Here is a 17,555-nt window from a genome sequence, read left to right as displayed (position 1 = left end):
AAAGCCGATCTAGTAGACACAAAAAATGGAAAGATAATTCTTGGCTTGAGGATATACATTTTAGAGTGTCGCATCGTGCAATTGATATGATCATGAAAGAAGTGATACAATTTGAGTTGGGTAACTTTGACGGAGGAGAGTGTGTTTGTCCTAATATGACAAGTTTGGGCCTCCCATGTCGGCATGTCATAGCCAATTACAAAGAAAGAGTTATTCCGGTACAAGATGTTGATCCCTTTTGGAAACAACTAACGTTTGATGAAACAATAGTTGACCAAGATTTTGGAGGAACGTTTGGAGATGCCGACATTGGAAAAGCGCTAGCCGCAAAATATGATACATTAACACGGGAGCAAAGACAAATATGGTTGAGTAACTTGCGTAAATTTGTATTCCCACAAACTAGGTACGATATGAAGGAACCACCTAAGAAGAAGAGAAAGGGGAGGCCTTCTACCAAAAAGAATAGGAGTGTAGGTAGAAAATCGTCAAGGGAATTGTTGGAAGAATCAAAGTAAAGAGATCCTTCGGTTTTTGAGTTGATGCGAAAAGCCTATGAAGCGGAGGATGAAATCGAGGAGGAGGATGTTCAAGGTAGAAACAAACGAAGAAGATGTCAAATGGAAAAAGGAGAACCAAGTCATCTAAATTTACAAGAAATTGAGCCTCCCACTCAAGAAAGTTTAACAAGCAATGTTGATTTTAAAGGAAAAGGTCCGGTCTTTCGTTCCAAAAAACTAGCAAAAAGCGAAGTTGTTAAAGGAAAAGGTTCCAAAGATGGGGGAGTTAAAGGAAAGAGTTCCAAAGAATGTAGAAAAAAAATTGGAGAAGTTAAAGGACCGTCACGACCACCACGACCACCTCGAGTAAGACCACCGTCACGACCACCTCGACCACGACCACCTTGACCACGACCACGAGCATGCATTTCCTCTTCTGTAGATTCAAAACTACTAGGTGATGGCTGACGTTGACTAGTACCCACATCTCTCGACGAATGCCTACTCCTCTTCTTGCCCCTCTCAGATGAATCATCCTTGTTTGGATCAAACACATCTTTGATTTGTTGTTGTTAAATCTTTACTTGTGCACTTAGGAGGGCCTCATCTTTTTTGACGCATGGAGTCAATGTTTGTGCCAATTGAAGGCATTTCTTTTTCTATTTTACATATCAAAATGAAACATATTAGTACAAACAAATATATCGTTATGAAACATTAACAAACATATTATAAATATAACAACTTTACTTACCGTCTTGAAATATAGCGCCTTCCAATCCATATCAAGTAAGCTTTTCTTCTCGGCTTCACGCTTCTTCTTTTCTAGAGCCCTTTGGATATGTTTCGCCGCTTCCAGATCATTATTGATCACATGGGGATGACCAAAATGGTAATACCAATCCAAATAACCTTCTTCTGCTTCCTTTGTTCCTATAGAAGGAATGAGCTCCTTCATTTGGATTTGGTAATCTTTATTATTGCGGTCGTTCCAAACATGAGTAGTTGGCTCTGGGTTATAGTTAAGCACGACATTGGCAGTTTTTACGTTGGAAGCATCATCACACAATTTGAACGATTCTTGAGTGACTATTTCTTGCACATAACCATATTGACGGAGAACTCTACGTGGATTGGCCATTGCGTACCCATAAAGATGAAACAAATGCCCGTTGTAGGATCCCAAACTTGAAAAAACACGATGATCACGCTCTTTTCCAAATTCATCTTCCTTTAGATTTATGTAAGGATCAAATATCACATCTTCAGCAGTGAGAGTATCCATTTACAACCTTAAAGTAGATATATTATCTTCTTTGTGCTTTGTTTGGGTGCCAGTGAATACAAACTTTTTTCCTGTAGGACCAGCGTCATCGTCTGACCAAGTTGTAGAAGGTATCATGCCCGGAAAGTGGTCATATACCCATGCCTTACAAATTATATATAACCATAAAAATTATATACATAAAACCAATAAAAAAATGATAAATATAACAAAACCGAAACTATATAAATACCTGAAAAAGACCAACATTCCCAGCAAGGTCAGTGGCTCCAACCCTCGAAGCTTTTCGAAAAGAATCAAGTAAATAAGCGAGGGTGGCAGTGCCCCAAGCATACTCTTTGGTCTCCTGGAGATTTTTTAACCATTGTAGATAGTGCACATTTACTCGGTTCCCCGAGTTATCAGGAAAGAATATGGTACCAAGGGAATGCAATAGGTATGCGGTGGTTGTACGACGAGCTCTTGTTACATCTATCACCTCCCGACGTTCTTCCACTGCCTTTCGTGTTCCTCCAAACATATCTTTCAGATTCTTCAACATTATCTTCTTGACAGGTGTAGATGGACCTTCTCTTGGTTCATCTGGTTTATCTCCACCAACCCACTTAAACTGTTTCTCCATCTCAGCTCTCTCCCATCCAAGTGTGTCTTTGACAAGGACATAAAGGTCTTCCCAACTCATATTATTGTCAAAACCTTCATAAAAAGATTTTCCCTCAATGGTTAAGTCCAAGATTTGCTTCGAATCATCCGGCGTTATTGTCATCTCACCGAATGGGAGATGAAAAGTATCGGTTTCTAACCAATATCACTCTCTAAAGGCAGTGACAACAGTAGAATCAAACTCATGCTGATGGTTCATAATTCCATTACCTATCCCTGTATCCGCTACAAGATCACGAACCGTTTTACATTCTTCCTCTAACGGCCAATAACCACCCTTTTTATGTTTCAATTTCTTTACCGTAACTTCATGATCCTGCGAAGAATGTATAAACAAAAAAATTATTAACTTTCTAAATTATACCAAATAATATCAAGTTGAACAAAATCATACAAAATAAGTAAAATTTTGAGATTATTACCTTGCTTTGGCAAACCTTAGCAGCCCATGAATATGGATAACCAAATAAGACCGTAGATTGATCGGGCGCCTCATCCTAAAGTCTACCATTCTTCTTCGAAGGCCACAAATAATCGCCTTTAGGAATATGCTTGCCTTTTGGTGAAGGTATCTTCCTCGGCTTCTTTTCCTTCACTTGAGGTTTAGGTGTATCTTCAGGTGAAGCAACAACAACTTGTTTCCCTTTGCCTTGAACAACAATTTCTTCTTCTTGTTGTTGATTTGGTGGATCCATAATCACAACTGTACTTCCCGATATCAACGGTAGTTGAAATTAATCCCCTTCAATTACTAGATCTTGGAAAACATTATCTTCAATTTCAGGACATGTTGAGCTACTTCCTTGAATCATATCCTTCTTCTTGTTAGCATCCTTGGGGAGACCTCTATAATCGACCCCACAATGAATTTCATGGCGAGGTGTAGGAGTATCTTTTGGTGTTAAGTTATTTCCTCTATTCTTTTTAGGCTTTGCTCTATCACGATTCCTGCAAATTACAAGAAATTCCACTTATACAATCAGTATTGATGAATTAGTAACACAAGTCAATCTATAAAAAAAAAATATTCAGGATGAATTACGCCTAGACTCGACATATAGAAAACCTGGACGTCCATCTTTACGCCTGGGAAATGTAGTGCAAAAACCTAGGCATAAACCCAAAGTTGGAATTCTTCAAAACATCCAAGATAAATTATGCTTAGGTTCGACATATAGAAAACCTGGACGTCCAACATTACGCCTGGGAAGTGTAGTGCAAGAACCTAGGCGTAAACCCAAAGTTGGAATTCTTCAAAACATCCAGGAAGAATTACGCCTAGGTTCTACATATAGCAAACCTAGACGCCCTAAATTACGCCTGGAAAATGTGTGAAAGAAACTAGGCGTAAACCCAAATTTCAAATTTCTTCAAAACATCCAGGAAGAATTACGCTTAGGTTTCAATCGAAACGTAAAACTAAAATTGCGCCTAGGTTCACGATGGGAAAATTCAATAACTAAACCTACGCGTGAAATTGGAATTACGCCTGAAAATCAACTAAACCTAGACGTGAACGACATGCAAATCAAAGTTTACGCTTGAATTGAACTAAACCTAGGTGTAAGTTCTTCAAAAACTAAATTACGATTGAAAAATCTAGTACCGTACCCAGGCGTAACACTAGCAGAAAGTAAATAAAACCCTAATTTTACTTCGATTTCATTCGATTTAAGCACAAAAACGAGTACAAAAAGATGTGTTTGTCCGATTATTACCTTACATACACCATGGGTTGTTGTTGAGGAGTTTGAAAACTTGATTCTTCAATTGATTGAATCGGTGGGATGAGTTGAGGTTGATTGAGATGTTGATTACCATCACTGGGATCAGTTTGCTTCTTCCTCATCTTTCATATAGATTTAATCCAACGATGTTAAGGTTTTCGAATCGCCGATTAATCGTAAACGATGAAATGAATTGATGTGAAAATAGAAATTTACTGTGAAGAAGAAGAGGAGAAAGAGGAGAAGAAGAAGAAGAAGAAGAGAGCAGAAGTGAAAATGGTTGAAAGTGTGAAGATTAGGTTTTTATTCTGTTTTTCTTTTAGTTTTAATTGAAGGGTAATTTTGACAAATTACTACGGAATCAAAAGTATCCCTTAATCAAATTTTTGGTCACCAGATATCCAAGTGAAGCTCCTCTAAAGGAATGTGACTCCCCAATAATAGCTTTCTATTTTAGACTATCAATGTTTCTAACTACTATCAAATGCCACTCCAGTCTCGACTCTCAACCATCAAATCGCACCAGACACCACAAATCAAAATTCATAATCAAGTGATTAATGAGGTGCTCGCGAGTAAAAAGGTCTTTAGCAGTTTTGGATTTTTCTGTTTGATGATTGAAACTCCATTGATGGAAATACACTAGTATTATGATCTATCCTCAGCAGGTGGCAATTTCACGTGAGCGACAAAAGAACTCGGCCGGCTCTCTGTGCTTTGTGGGTTGAGTTCTCGAGGATGCACAAAACATCAAGTTGGCAAGTAATTATCTTTCTCTGTCAACCAAACTTTGCATCCAATTTATTGAATCATCATGGTAATAATCGACCACTCTGAATCATTTGAAATGAATACTCAAATCACAACTTATAGAAGAAAATAGAATGGGTCAGTTGGAATTGGTAATCTTAGTTCTCTCTACTATACTGAATCACTGATCACTGTACAATGTTATGTCCTGATAACCACCGCACAACCCACTTGTTTTAGTATATTTGTCTAACCTCAACGGCATTCTTTCGTCTCTTTCTCAGTCAACAACACAACTATTAAAAATGGTTGTTTGCCATAACCCGGATTCTGATTTCGGGTCTTTCCAGTATAGTGGTTTTGTTGCATTGCAAATACTGTGTTGGTAATCCAAAATTGAAAAAGCAATGATTTGGTATTGCGGATGTTTGTTACGGTATTCGGATGAATCGTATTTCTATTCACTGGAATATGTTCTAGCAGGTTATGCCGGAGTTGGTAACAATGTCGTTAACAGAGATATGCTTAACTCGATATCAATCAGCACTTGGATTCGGCTTCGTTTTGCATCTGGCCACTAAGCTAGAGGTAAACGCACATGAGTTTTAGACCACTCCTAATGCGTTCGTCCACCTTTTTAGGCTGCTACACAATCCACTCCTAACCAGTTTCAAATATTTTGAAGGATGATAGCTGGAGATCCAAACTATGGAACAATGTAACCGTGGAGTTATTTACATGTCTTCTCCTCATGTAATGTTTGTTGGTTGTTTAAGTTGGGTGAAATATGCGTCCTTGAATTGGGATATTTGACTTCCCCAATTACATTATGGAACGAGTGTACTGAACTACTGATCAGACTCAAGTGTGGCAAGTGGCAAGCAAGAGTTTGTTGGCAACAATAAGCGTGATCCATTTGAAGCCCAGTAGCCCACACTATGTTCAGTCCCCGCCTTAAGGTTTAAACCCACAACGAACTCTTTTTTTTATTATAATTTCTGTTTTGTTGTTGTTGGTGCTCTAGATGTGCTTCTGCTCCACCCTTCGGTCTTTAGATTCAAACTGGAGCCATCGACATCCTTCAAGGAGCCCTGGTGGCACAAGTTTTGGACAAAAAATCTAGGCTCAAGCTTTAGCATAAACTTTGATCATTTTCGCCAGGTTTTTTATCGGTAGTTTTTTTTTTCCCTTTTTTCTTTGATTAGAAGAGATAATTGTATTAAGATCAGAAGAATTTACAATGTTCTATTAGAAGTATAAGTGAACCGAAAAGAAAATTAAAACAAATCAGTAACAGACTCCCAGTTACTCAAAGTATTTGAGAAGTTTTGATGAACTCTCTTGCTGGCAGTTGAAGCCCAAGTGAGAACGAGAGGTTTTGCACTGTCGCACAACTCTTCATCTGTCTTGAAAATGTAATGTTCTTCAAACGTGTAACAATTCCTTTCACTCCAGATGATCCAAATGATAGCAGCAGGTATAAGATCCAAAGCTACTTACCCCGAATGAGTAAGATGATTGTCCTGCCAAGTATGTGCTAATGACATCATTGGTTCCGCAAAAACCCAAGATCAATTCTGTGTAGGTGTTAATGCAGGCCAAATCTTCTTTGCAATCTTACAACACAATAAAAGATGATTTTGAGACTCTGGGACTACCGCCGCAAAGCACACAGGAACTATAAACATCCATACCTTTATGTTGAAGCATGTCAAGTGTGTTCAATTTACAATGGACTACACACCAAATTAGAAAGTTTATCTTTGGTGGAATATCAGGTTTCCATATGAAGAACCATGGGAAGTCATCAACATCATCTGTTGCAGTCATTTTATCGTATAATGATTTGACAGTGAAGGTTCTCGTGGTAGTTAATGTCCACCTTTTTGTGTCTGGTAAAGAATCCAGAGTTGGTGGGTTGGTTCCAATGATTGTCCACAAAGTTACAAACTGATTGGATTCTTGACTCGTAGGTTCGTTGTATTTGTTATTTTTATAAAATTTATGTAACTAATATATTAAAATCCAGAACCGGAACGTATTGTATACTTCATTATCCTCGAAGGGATAACAACATTGGGTTATCGCTTAGAAGGACACTCTTACTTGGTGAAAAAGCATGGACTAGATAAAAATCCGCTTGGTAAGCACTTTCCTTCACCAAGAAAAAAATTACACCACCAAATGTTGATTATCTCTTTAAACTACCTACCATAATTCCAATATGAAGAAAAAAGACGGCTCCCGATGCATAAGAATGGAAAAATAATGGATCTTTATTTCCAACAAATAACAAGTCCCCGTGCCACCAAGACACAAATCATATTTGGTCCATGGAACTAAGAAATAAAGAAAACTGCATTACCATTTTTATGATGAACATAAATATAGATATCAACGCCGAAGTCTTCCACTACTTGATTATGATGACTTACATAATTGCTTAAATTTTTTTTTTATTGGTAACCAAAAGAACAACAAAATAACCAAAAACTAAATTGCTGGTGTCGGCTCCCAAAAGAAGGCATGAGAGTACCCTTTTTTCTAATATCGACTTTTCCTTATGTTGGTCGATGCAAAGACTCTTCCCATAAACTGCAAATTCCTCATTAATTTCGATTAACAACAATAACTAATATGTGAAATTACTTAGAATATCCTTCGTTGATTTAAGTTACCAAAATGACAATTTTGTTTATTGCAATTCTCTTAAAAGTCTACTATAGGTGTCTAAAGCACCTTATTCGATTACCAAATTTTATGATTTTCATACTTAATTTTCTTGAATTAGTTTTCTATTACGCTTGGTTTGCACTTTGTACATTGGAGTCACGTGATTTAAAAAAGACAAAATGTAAACGCTAATTAATAGAAATCTCTAGAGGAAGCCGCATATAACAACCAGGGAAACCATTAGTTTAACAATCCATTTACTGGAGCGCTCAACTATTTCTACTTGGGGAATATAGTTAAGCCTAACGATAATTGGTGAAGTTTCCAAGAACTTTTACTCTGGCACATTATCTTCTTATAACCTAATAATAAGTTGTGAGATATAAACCAATTCATGCCCGCTAAAACTTGGTTCTCGATAGTTTGTTACTCCAGGCTAAGATGGTTTTCGAATCTAAGACAAGAAGGAATCATCGATCAAAAATTTGTGGGAGTGTAGTTGTATTTGAATTGGTAAGCTTGAGCTAAAAACCAGCTGAAGAAAGTGAGATTCTACTGTTGATCTTGGGTGAGGAACGTTGTCGACTAGGATGAGTATTGTCTTCCCCTAAACCTATTGATAGAGCAACTGAGAAACTGTATCTGGAACAACCCTTGAGAATCCCATCGCAGGCTCACTCTGGAAAAATACCTTATATCCTCAAGTATGCAAGAGTCATTCAAACTTATCCTGGTGAGAGCATTGATCTTCGTGAATTGAGGTTATTCCTGGCGCAAGATCCACACATATCTAAATTAGTTTAAACTTTTACACATAATAGCATGGCAAAATCTCGTCGTTAACAACTATGTTATGCTATTTTTGATTAGAGTTCTTAGATAATTCAGATTTCAAACCCTAGTCTTGCTTTAGATATGAACATGTGATCATTCGAGTTACAAATTAAATAAGCAGATATTCGACCAAACATTACGATATTAACCGTAGAACATAAGCGAAGAGATCATGAACATTGAAACTAATCTGCCAGATTGATTCACATATCAGGGCTTCATATTACATTCCTAACAAATATAATAAATTTACCTACTCACGGTTTCTCAAAACCCATGTAAAATATACAATAACAGAGAAAAAAGAAAAATAAAATGCTACGGTTTACCCTTTATAAAGGAAAAACCTTAATATGCTCCAAGGTAGTTTGATCCTTATGTTGTAGAGTATTTGTACCCCCTTTTAAGAACCTATGAGATTTTTATATATGTTTAACAATTCTAGGTCTTGGAATCCAATTTGGGACCAATCTTTCTCAATTTAGAAGTAAAAAATGCGACAAAACAGATCCAACAAGGTTTTTACAGTCAACATGAAACCGATTCCCATGACCCTACTAACTCTAAGGACCTTTACAAAATCCATGTTCGAAATAGTTCTACAGTTGAGTTTCCAAAACTATGCAGACCAAAATGTTGTAGAAACATGTTTCTTGTCTCAAGTGTTTTGTCCATAACTTCTTCGTCCAATATCGAAATAACCTCATTCCTTCCCTGTTGGATCCGTCTTTTCATTTTAATTTAATATAGGTGGAAACTTAAGGTAAATTTTATTATTTTTTGGTTTCTCTTGAGTTTTCAAAGTTATTTGCTTCTTTTTATTGCTTCTTCCGCTCTCTTTAGTTCTAGGTACTTAGGGGCATGTTGTACTTTACTTCTTAGCCATCTTATTACCATTTCTATTGCTTTTGGATGATTCACCTAAAATTAAAATCAAAATAGAAAACAAGAGTAATATAAGGTAAAATGCAAGAATTCTAGAAAATATAAATATGAATTTGACACTAGATATATATAACTTATGCACTTTCAATGACCATGTTCCATGCCTTAACTTCTCTTGCTATTCACATTGACAATTCGTTATCACTTCACGTACAACATCATATTTTGCATCACCCACAATGCCAACTTCTTCTCGAGTTTCTTATCATAAACAACTCTTCATTGTACTAAAACATTTTAACATCAAAAATTATTTCACCACCAGTCTACCAAGCAACAAAATAAGAGATCAATGTGGTTTCCTTGGTGATATTCGTTTGAGTCAAATTTTAATCTTTTAATTTTAAAATATTTCTTTATAGGTTAATATCATGAATCACATACTTATGTGATGCTAACTCGTGTCAATTATGGATGTTCTTGATACCGCGAACATGAATGATAATGTATAAAATATATTTTATTTCTTTGTGGCATTTGTTGTTTATCTTCAATCATGATATGTGTATGATTCGTCGAGTTACAAGTTAACTTTATTGTTTGTTTGATAAACTCTAATCAGGACTTGGAAGGATTCAAGAACACAAATTAGTAATTTTGATTGTCGATCACAATGAGGTATTGTTAAACGATTGAGAATTAAATAATTGCCTTATATCTCACAATCCAAACTCAAAAGTGAGTACGTCTTACTCCAATTTACAGAATGTAACGTTTTTTATTAGATCACACCTAGAGATCTAATTTTATGTGTTCAAATTGAATAATATCCTACAAATAACCTATTATAGTAGATGACTTTGAAATTGATTAGGATGAGACAATAACTATTCAAGGGTGGTAACGGGTAAGATATTACGAGAAGTAAGCCGGAATATTAGTAGTGTCCGATTTCATTAATAGATATGGATTCCTTAATCATTGTCATCACCATTGTTTGCATTGGGATGCTTTTATTTACTCACGTATCTTTCCATTACTTTCAGACATAAATTTAGATTAACAACATTAGGTCGATAAGTCCCTAATGAACGAAGCTACTTGTCATTATACTACTAATTTATGTAGAGAGAACTTAGAATTACTTTTATCATTTAACACCTCGTCAATCTGACTAAAAATTCAATTGTGTGGAGACATTCCTTAAGTCAGACATAAAAACATGAATATGAAAGTTAACTGGATGCATAATTTCTTGTGGTAACTTAACTGAAAAGAATCATGATAAAACATTTTTGTGTCTGATTTGTTCTGAATTCTCTATATTGTTAGTGCTCAATTTTGTATTTATTGTGTCATTTTATGTGTTTTTGGTAAATAATTTGTGGAAAAATTATTGGAAAAAATGTTATAAAGGCACCCAGATAATTACTAAAGACAACCCTTATTTGGATAAGATGACTCCAACTTGATAAAGGCACCCCAAGTGTTGGATGAGGGGCACCCTTTCTTCTTCACCTGTTCAAAGCAAAATTTGACGGAAAATTAACTCTGAACTACATATTTTCGGGACAAGATTTTTACATGATTCTCTTAGATATTTTCACGGAATGGGATTGGTATTAGTATGTTATAGCGAAATAGGGAAGGTAATGAAATTAAAAACCAGAAAAAGTAAAGATTTCTTCATATCTTGATAAATCAGGGCAGTGAGAATATGTCGGGCTTTTGATGATTAAAACTGGCAATTACGTAGTGAAAAAGGGAGAGTCTCTTAGTCACTAGTTCAATCTTTAGAAGAGTTTGGAATGAATTAGAAGACACATAAGGGAGAATAAAATGAAGAAAAAGTCCGAGACTTTTGATAAAAGAAAAACAAGATATTTTTGGGATTTACTCGAGATATTTGGAGCTTGTGGTGTATATAAAGGTTGGTGGGAGTCACAAAAGTGAATACATATATAATTGGGAGGTTACAAAGCGAAACAAAAGGAATTGCAAAGAGTTTTCTGCACCCGCAGAGAAGAAGAACACGAAGAACATATAGCTGCAGAAGACAGTCGCAGAGAAAACTTGGTATAAACAACTGCAGTTGAAGACCGTCGTTTCTATTCAGTTTTATATCTCTGTCATAGTGGATTTTGCAGCACTTATAAACGTTGCAAAATCCACTTTTGTCATTTGAGCTAAATTTCTATCCTTTGAGAGTGTTTTGATCACAATGAGATAAACTCTATCACTGGGACAATGGAAGAAGTCACATTTCACAAATGATTGGTAACTATATTTGATTCTTTATAACTTTTTATAAATCACCATATGTAAACTACCACGTATCCAAGTTACCTTGCCAAACCAATTCTTTTTGGTTCTTCATGTGGTAATTCGTCAGTTTCGTGTGAAACACTGCCACCCACATAATCTCACATATTTATATATATTTGGCATGATTTAGCTTGGATCATGTTGCACGAGCACTAGATAGGATTGTGCATGATAAGACAAGGTAGCCATTTCTCGCATTAGAGTTTCATTCCAAAATTATACATACAAGAATGCAATATATATATATATATATATATATATATATATATATATATATATATATATATATATACAAAATTAAGTATTTGTTATGGAAAAAAGGAGACACAAAGTGGAAATGAATTTTATTAATGTGTGTAGAATTACAAGGGTTTAAGCCTCTATTTATAGGCTATATATATGAGACTTTTTTTGTTAAAGTATAAATGAAACTAAATATGAAAAAAGAACACAAATAGAGATCATTAACTTTAATTATCTTATTATTTGATTTTCCATTGTATTTTCCATCCACAAATATATAAACATTGACTAACCTGTGGTGGATTTTCTCAACATATCAAAAGTAGGGCATTTATGTACTTTGACATCATAATTAAAATTACTTAAAACTAATTATTAAGTCCTCAACATATACAAGTCCCAAATTAATAACATTATTGACATTTATTTGAGTACTCTATTTATTTTTATTTTTTAAATGTCTTTTTTGTCCCCCCCACCCTAATTTTTTTACTCGGTCAACTTAAAAATAAAATAAAAAGCGAAACTGTACAGGGACTAGGCTATATTAGCGCTAAACCGTTAAGCTGCACGCCAATAAGACCTATTTTAAACGAAAATAAACCTTTCCAGGCCATTCAACAGACTGAATGAAACCTGGCCTACCCTCATAAAACTCATAAATTTCCTCAGCCGACAAACATGCTTGTTTGGTCGAGGCATCAGCTGAAAAATTAGCCTCTCTGTAGCTATGAACATAGCTAATATTGTTGTAAAAACTCTTCGCCATTCTCCACTTCTGCATTAGTTGCCACGGCAACTCCCCTTTCTGGAGAGATAATATGCAACTCATCGAATCCGATCTGACGCATAGATTTTTGACATTCCATCTTTGAGCAACAACTGCGCCATAGATAACCGCACACACTTCAGCATAGTAATTGGTCTGCCAGGCCTGTCCAACACACAAAACTCCCAGAACTTCCGAATTAGAATCACGAAAAACTACACCAGAACCAGCTTGGCCCGGGTTGCCAAGTGATGCTCCATCACAACAGATCATAAGCTCACCTGGATTAGGCGGCGTCCAAGTAACTTCAATTGGGACAGAGTGCTTGCATGATCTGTGCTTCACTCTAAAGAAATTCAAAATGCGCAAATCATATAAGGTGTTGTACATGTGGCCCTTCATTCTAATTGAGTTATCACGAATTACCCGATGAACCCGTCCCTTAAATTCAAGCCATCGTACACGCATGTTCTCATAATAAGCCTTATTTCGCAGCTTCCATAACTCCGTAACTATTGCAAGATTTGCAACCATCCACAGATCCTTTATCATCCTACTACGCCCTTTTGCAACCTTGTAAGAGGCCACAAGATCTTCATTCGGTTGTAGTTTAAAAATATCAGCCGCCCAATCCCAAATCTTCTTAGCAATTTTGCAATGCCAAGTGATATGGCTGACATCTTCGCAATTCTCCCTGCACAGGCGGCACATAGAAGGAATCTCCCTACATGTCTTCTTAATAATGTTATCTTCAGTAGCGCAACATTGTTTATTAAATAACTTCCAGTACTATACACTTAAGGTAGGATGCACAACACTTCTAGTGAAAAGAGCCGCAGTTGGCGAAACTTCCGCAGGTGCCCTGATGGAAACCTTAGCCGACTTGACATAGAATACGCCCTTGCTGTACAAGTCCCAAATTTTGTAATCATCTCTCCCCCCACCCTAAAAACTCTATATATTTAGGGAAAATCCTTTATCTGTAAAACAAAAAATATTTAAATTTAAAAAGTAAGTTAATTTTTTTTGAATCTTTTAGAAAATCTAAGTTTAACAAATTTTATTTTATTTTTAAGAATATATTTATCTAAGCTTTAATCATGTAGGAGTTGTTTTAATAGAAAAAAATGGTCGTGGTACATTCATTTCAGTAAGTACGCACGGAATATCGAAATACGACATGAGTATTCAAAACATGTCATATATAATTTGTATGGATGGAAAATATCTAAGATGTTCACAGCTACAAGTTCTCATGGGTCAAAATAAGTCTCATCATAGTTTGTAGTATTTATTCAAATCATTATGACCAAATATTATTCCATCTCATGCCGTGCCGTTACGGCACATGTTATTCCTTTTCCGCTCCAATGTCGAATTTTTATTTGACAAACATCATGTATTCAATGCTTAGTGGAAACTTTTTGGGGAATTTTTGGGTGTCAAAGAAACATGGATAAGATAGTTTTTCATGCTTTTTATTATAATTTTTTTTTTATAAATAAAACTACTACCATTTTATTAAAATCGTGTAATACGTAATATTGATTCAGTTTTAACCAGTGCCATTACTGCACGGGTTATTTCTAGTTCTTTAACATACTAAGGATTTGTGACATGGATTGCAAGCTACTGGAAATTAATCGTAGAAGTAGTTGATGTATTTTCTTCAACAAAGAGCCAACATATGTACACATAACCATAGGTCAATAAGTAGTGTGTTTGTAACTGTACCATATGCGGATCAGAAGGACATCTAAGTTTTTAGAAGATGGTTAAGTTGATTTGGAATAACAGGTTGACCTCGTAAGTGGTGGGAATATATGACTCCCCCTTGGATAACAACCATGTTATATACATTTTCTAGAACTATACCAGTAAAACCCAATGGACCAAAATTTAGTCGAAGGAAGAAGAGCATAATTTTAAAATTTTGAATGACAATCGACGTCATTCAAATACCGCCTCGTTAAAATCTAGTCAGGAAAACCACGTATGACAAAAACCTAGAACAAATTAAAAAAAGTACAATTTCTAACATCTTTGTTGTAAATTTAAATACACAGTATTACAAAAATTAAGCATAAAAGTAGATTCTTTATCGTGGACAAGTTTTACGCTAGCATATTTGTTAAACTGCTGATCAGAAAAATAAGATATTTGCTGTCAAATTTGGATTGTTCAAGAGACCTATAAAGGTGATATCATTAATTAATCTGGATTTTGGTGTTTTACCAAATATCTTAAAACACATAAATATCTGTTTACATATTCCTCTTATTCAAGTGGTGTTGTTCATCACACATTTTCAAAATCCTGACATAGTCAAGGTAAGTGGCTGCATGAATAAAATTTGCATCATCGAAGGTTTATGAATTCGTTCCAATCATATTTCTTATCTGAATGCAGCATAAGTCCTTCACAAATTACCACACATGTTGGGGGAAAAAATTTTATTGAACCAATTTTAGGGCGTTAACATGAAACTTTTAAAGTCGTTCTTTCTACGATCATATTTTCTTAGATTGCATTACTACTAGATAAAACTTTTACGCATTGAAGAATGAATTTGCGAGCCTTCAATTTTCAGTAAACACTTGTGCAAAAGTTTGAAATCAAAACATTACCATAGTTAGCAAAAGCTAATCCGATTAGATCTTCTTTATATATGATCTTTTACTAAATTCCTCGACTTTGCTACGATAGATAGAAATAGTCCGAAAGGAGAAATCGGGTTGCGGTACTAACCTTGATGGGTTTCTTCAAATTTATGTCTTCGTATGATCTTCAATTCTTTGATCTCCATGAGTAACTTGGATAAGACTCTACTAACCATATCGAAGCTAACTTTAATATGCTAAATGAAGAAATAGTTTCGGCATCTATATTTGACAACATGCTTGACATGCCAAGGCCGGTAGGTTCAATGACGCTCTACAATAACCTTTAGGTTAATTAACACCAATTCTAGTAGCGTATGGTCTCCTCTTGATCATATGATTGTACGACACATACTGCCTTTGAAAGCCATCGTAAAATTATGTCTTTCGATATAAAAAAAAATGTGGTCTACTTGACATACATTTTCACCATAAACCATGTAGTACTTTCATACGCCATTAAATTATCGTACTTAATTAAAGTAAAATTAGGATTTTATTTCTACAAAAATTAGGAAAAACAACCCATGGTATTTTGGGAAAAGAAAGCAAGAAATTAATCAGTATTTCTACACAATCGGTCAAAATAAAATGAGTACAAGCTATTCATTATTCAGAACTTCCTTTAGAAAAATAAGAATAGGCTAGAATTTTGGTACTATAACGAAAAATTTTCTTGCACCCATCTTCCTCCGTCCCTGCCAACTTTATTAAGAGTTTGACTATTTTTCTTTTAACAAAGACGGGTGTTTCGCCAAGTTTTTTTTTTTTCAATAAAAAAGATAGATCAAGGAGTAAAAGAGCGCACAAATTACTGGTTTAGTAAATTTTCATTCAAAAAATATACCGGGTAAATTTTGTCTGGCCATCTTTTGTCTAGTTGTCCCTAATTGTGCCGGTTTTTTTTTTCCTGGTAAATGGATATCCCAAAGTCTGATCCCGTAACTAGCAAAAGCCGTTCCTACCTATAGAAACTAGAAAGCATCTCGCTAATCGGTGATCAGAGAGTGCCAGCCAGTACTACGAGAGTAGATCGACACTAGAGTACAACTAGAAGAGAGAGGGAGAGAGAGATTCTGGTGCTTATGAGGAGGGTATATCTGTCGCTCAATAATTTCATTGTGGTGGTGAGGGGAAAGGAAAAGGAATAAATGAGTCATAATTACTGCCATTGCTTAACTAGTGATCACATCATTGTCATCTGATGCCTTTGTCTAGTTTATATTTGTTTGTACTCAAAATGTTTTATAAGAGAGAACTAAAGTGAGAGCATGTATAAGGTTTGTTTTGCATACAACCCCATCACGTCCTTGGTGATACAAACTTATCATCACAGAGACAAAGACAATGTTCAAATCTCTTGCCCATCTCTCAATCAATCTGCCTTGTAACTTTTTTTCTTTATTTGTCTATCTAATCCAATAATAAAAGCGGAGGAGGCCTTCTTCTTGTTGTTTTCGTATTTCTTTTGTATTTTCCTTTTATATCATTTTGGTAATGTAATTATTAAGTCCTGCGTAGATGAATTCATTTTCGTTTTTCGTTTTATTGTGTTTAGATAGAGGTAGTGGGTGTCGGATGATGAGTCTGACAAGCCAAAGCTCTTCACGTAAAAACAAAAAACAAACAAAAAAAGAAAAGGTTTGAGAAAAGATAGAATAGAAAAGTAAAATGAAAAGAAAAGTTCAAAAGCTCTAAAAGTGACACTATGTATGTACATGTTTCCTTCTCTCCCTAGTCCCTAGTGACGAAAGTAGCCATTCTCTGAATTTTACTCAAGCCCTAGAAAACCAAGTCTACCTAGAGGTCCAAAGTTGCGAGCCCTATGCACAAAAAGACTAATGAGCAACGATATGCATTTTAAGGTCTTAAAAGTGTTTTATTGACTTTAAATACCCCTAGGGTATCTTTTCAATATCCACTTTATTGATTATCATGTTAGGGGTTGCATGTACACTGTAGCAGTTAATTGTTTAGCTGCTTCCAAAGTCCATTAGCTTTAAGATCTTAAAGTTATTTTTCTAATTATCATGCATCAAGATTTTGGCCTTCCATTTATTCATGCAAAGAAACATTGTGTGTAATATCTGTTAAATAGTCCCACATCACCTAGGGCAATTTAGGTCGTCTGTTTAATAAGCTTCGGTCAATCCTATCCCTGCAAGCCGGTTTTCGAGGTTAGTTAGGTCAGAGGAATGCTAACATGGTATCAGAACCAGACCCCCGCTCAACGTTATCCGT

The 17,555-nt window shown here is 35.4% G+C and overlaps 1 protein-coding gene across 1 annotated transcript; it reads right to left on the bottom strand.

Moving 5' to 3' along the window:
- Positions 1 to 1,785: 1,785 nt before the first annotated feature.
- On the bottom strand, positions 1,786 to 2,551 carry LOC113295188 (protein MAINTENANCE OF MERISTEMS-like). Its single transcript, XM_026543540.1, has 2 exons — positions 2,018 to 2,551; positions 1,786 to 1,929 (listed from the first exon to the last, which is right to left on the bottom strand). The coding sequence occupies exons 1-2, from the start codon at positions 2,549 to 2,551 to the stop codon at positions 1,786 to 1,788; spliced, it is 678 nt and encodes a 225-aa protein (XP_026399325.1).
- Between the last annotated feature and the right edge of the window lie 15,004 nt (positions 2,552 to 17,555).

Source organism: Papaver somniferum, chromosome 7, assembly GCF_003573695.1.
Source record: "Papaver somniferum cultivar HN1 chromosome 7, ASM357369v1, whole genome shotgun sequence".
NCBI classification, from domain to species: Eukaryota; Viridiplantae; Streptophyta; class Magnoliopsida; order Ranunculales; family Papaveraceae; genus Papaver; species Papaver somniferum.
The sequence above is the reverse complement of the archived record's forward strand: the minus strand, read 5'-3'. Positions and strand labels throughout refer to the sequence as shown.

Coding starts and splice junctions, on each gene's coding strand:
- LOC113295188 (XM_026543540.1), bottom strand. CDS start 2,551: ATGACAATAACGCCGGATGATTCGAAGCAAATCTTGGACTTAACCATT. Junction 1,930..2,017: donor GGAATGTTGGTCTTTTTCAG/GTATTTATATAG, acceptor ATAATTTGTAAG/GCATGGGTATATGACCACTT.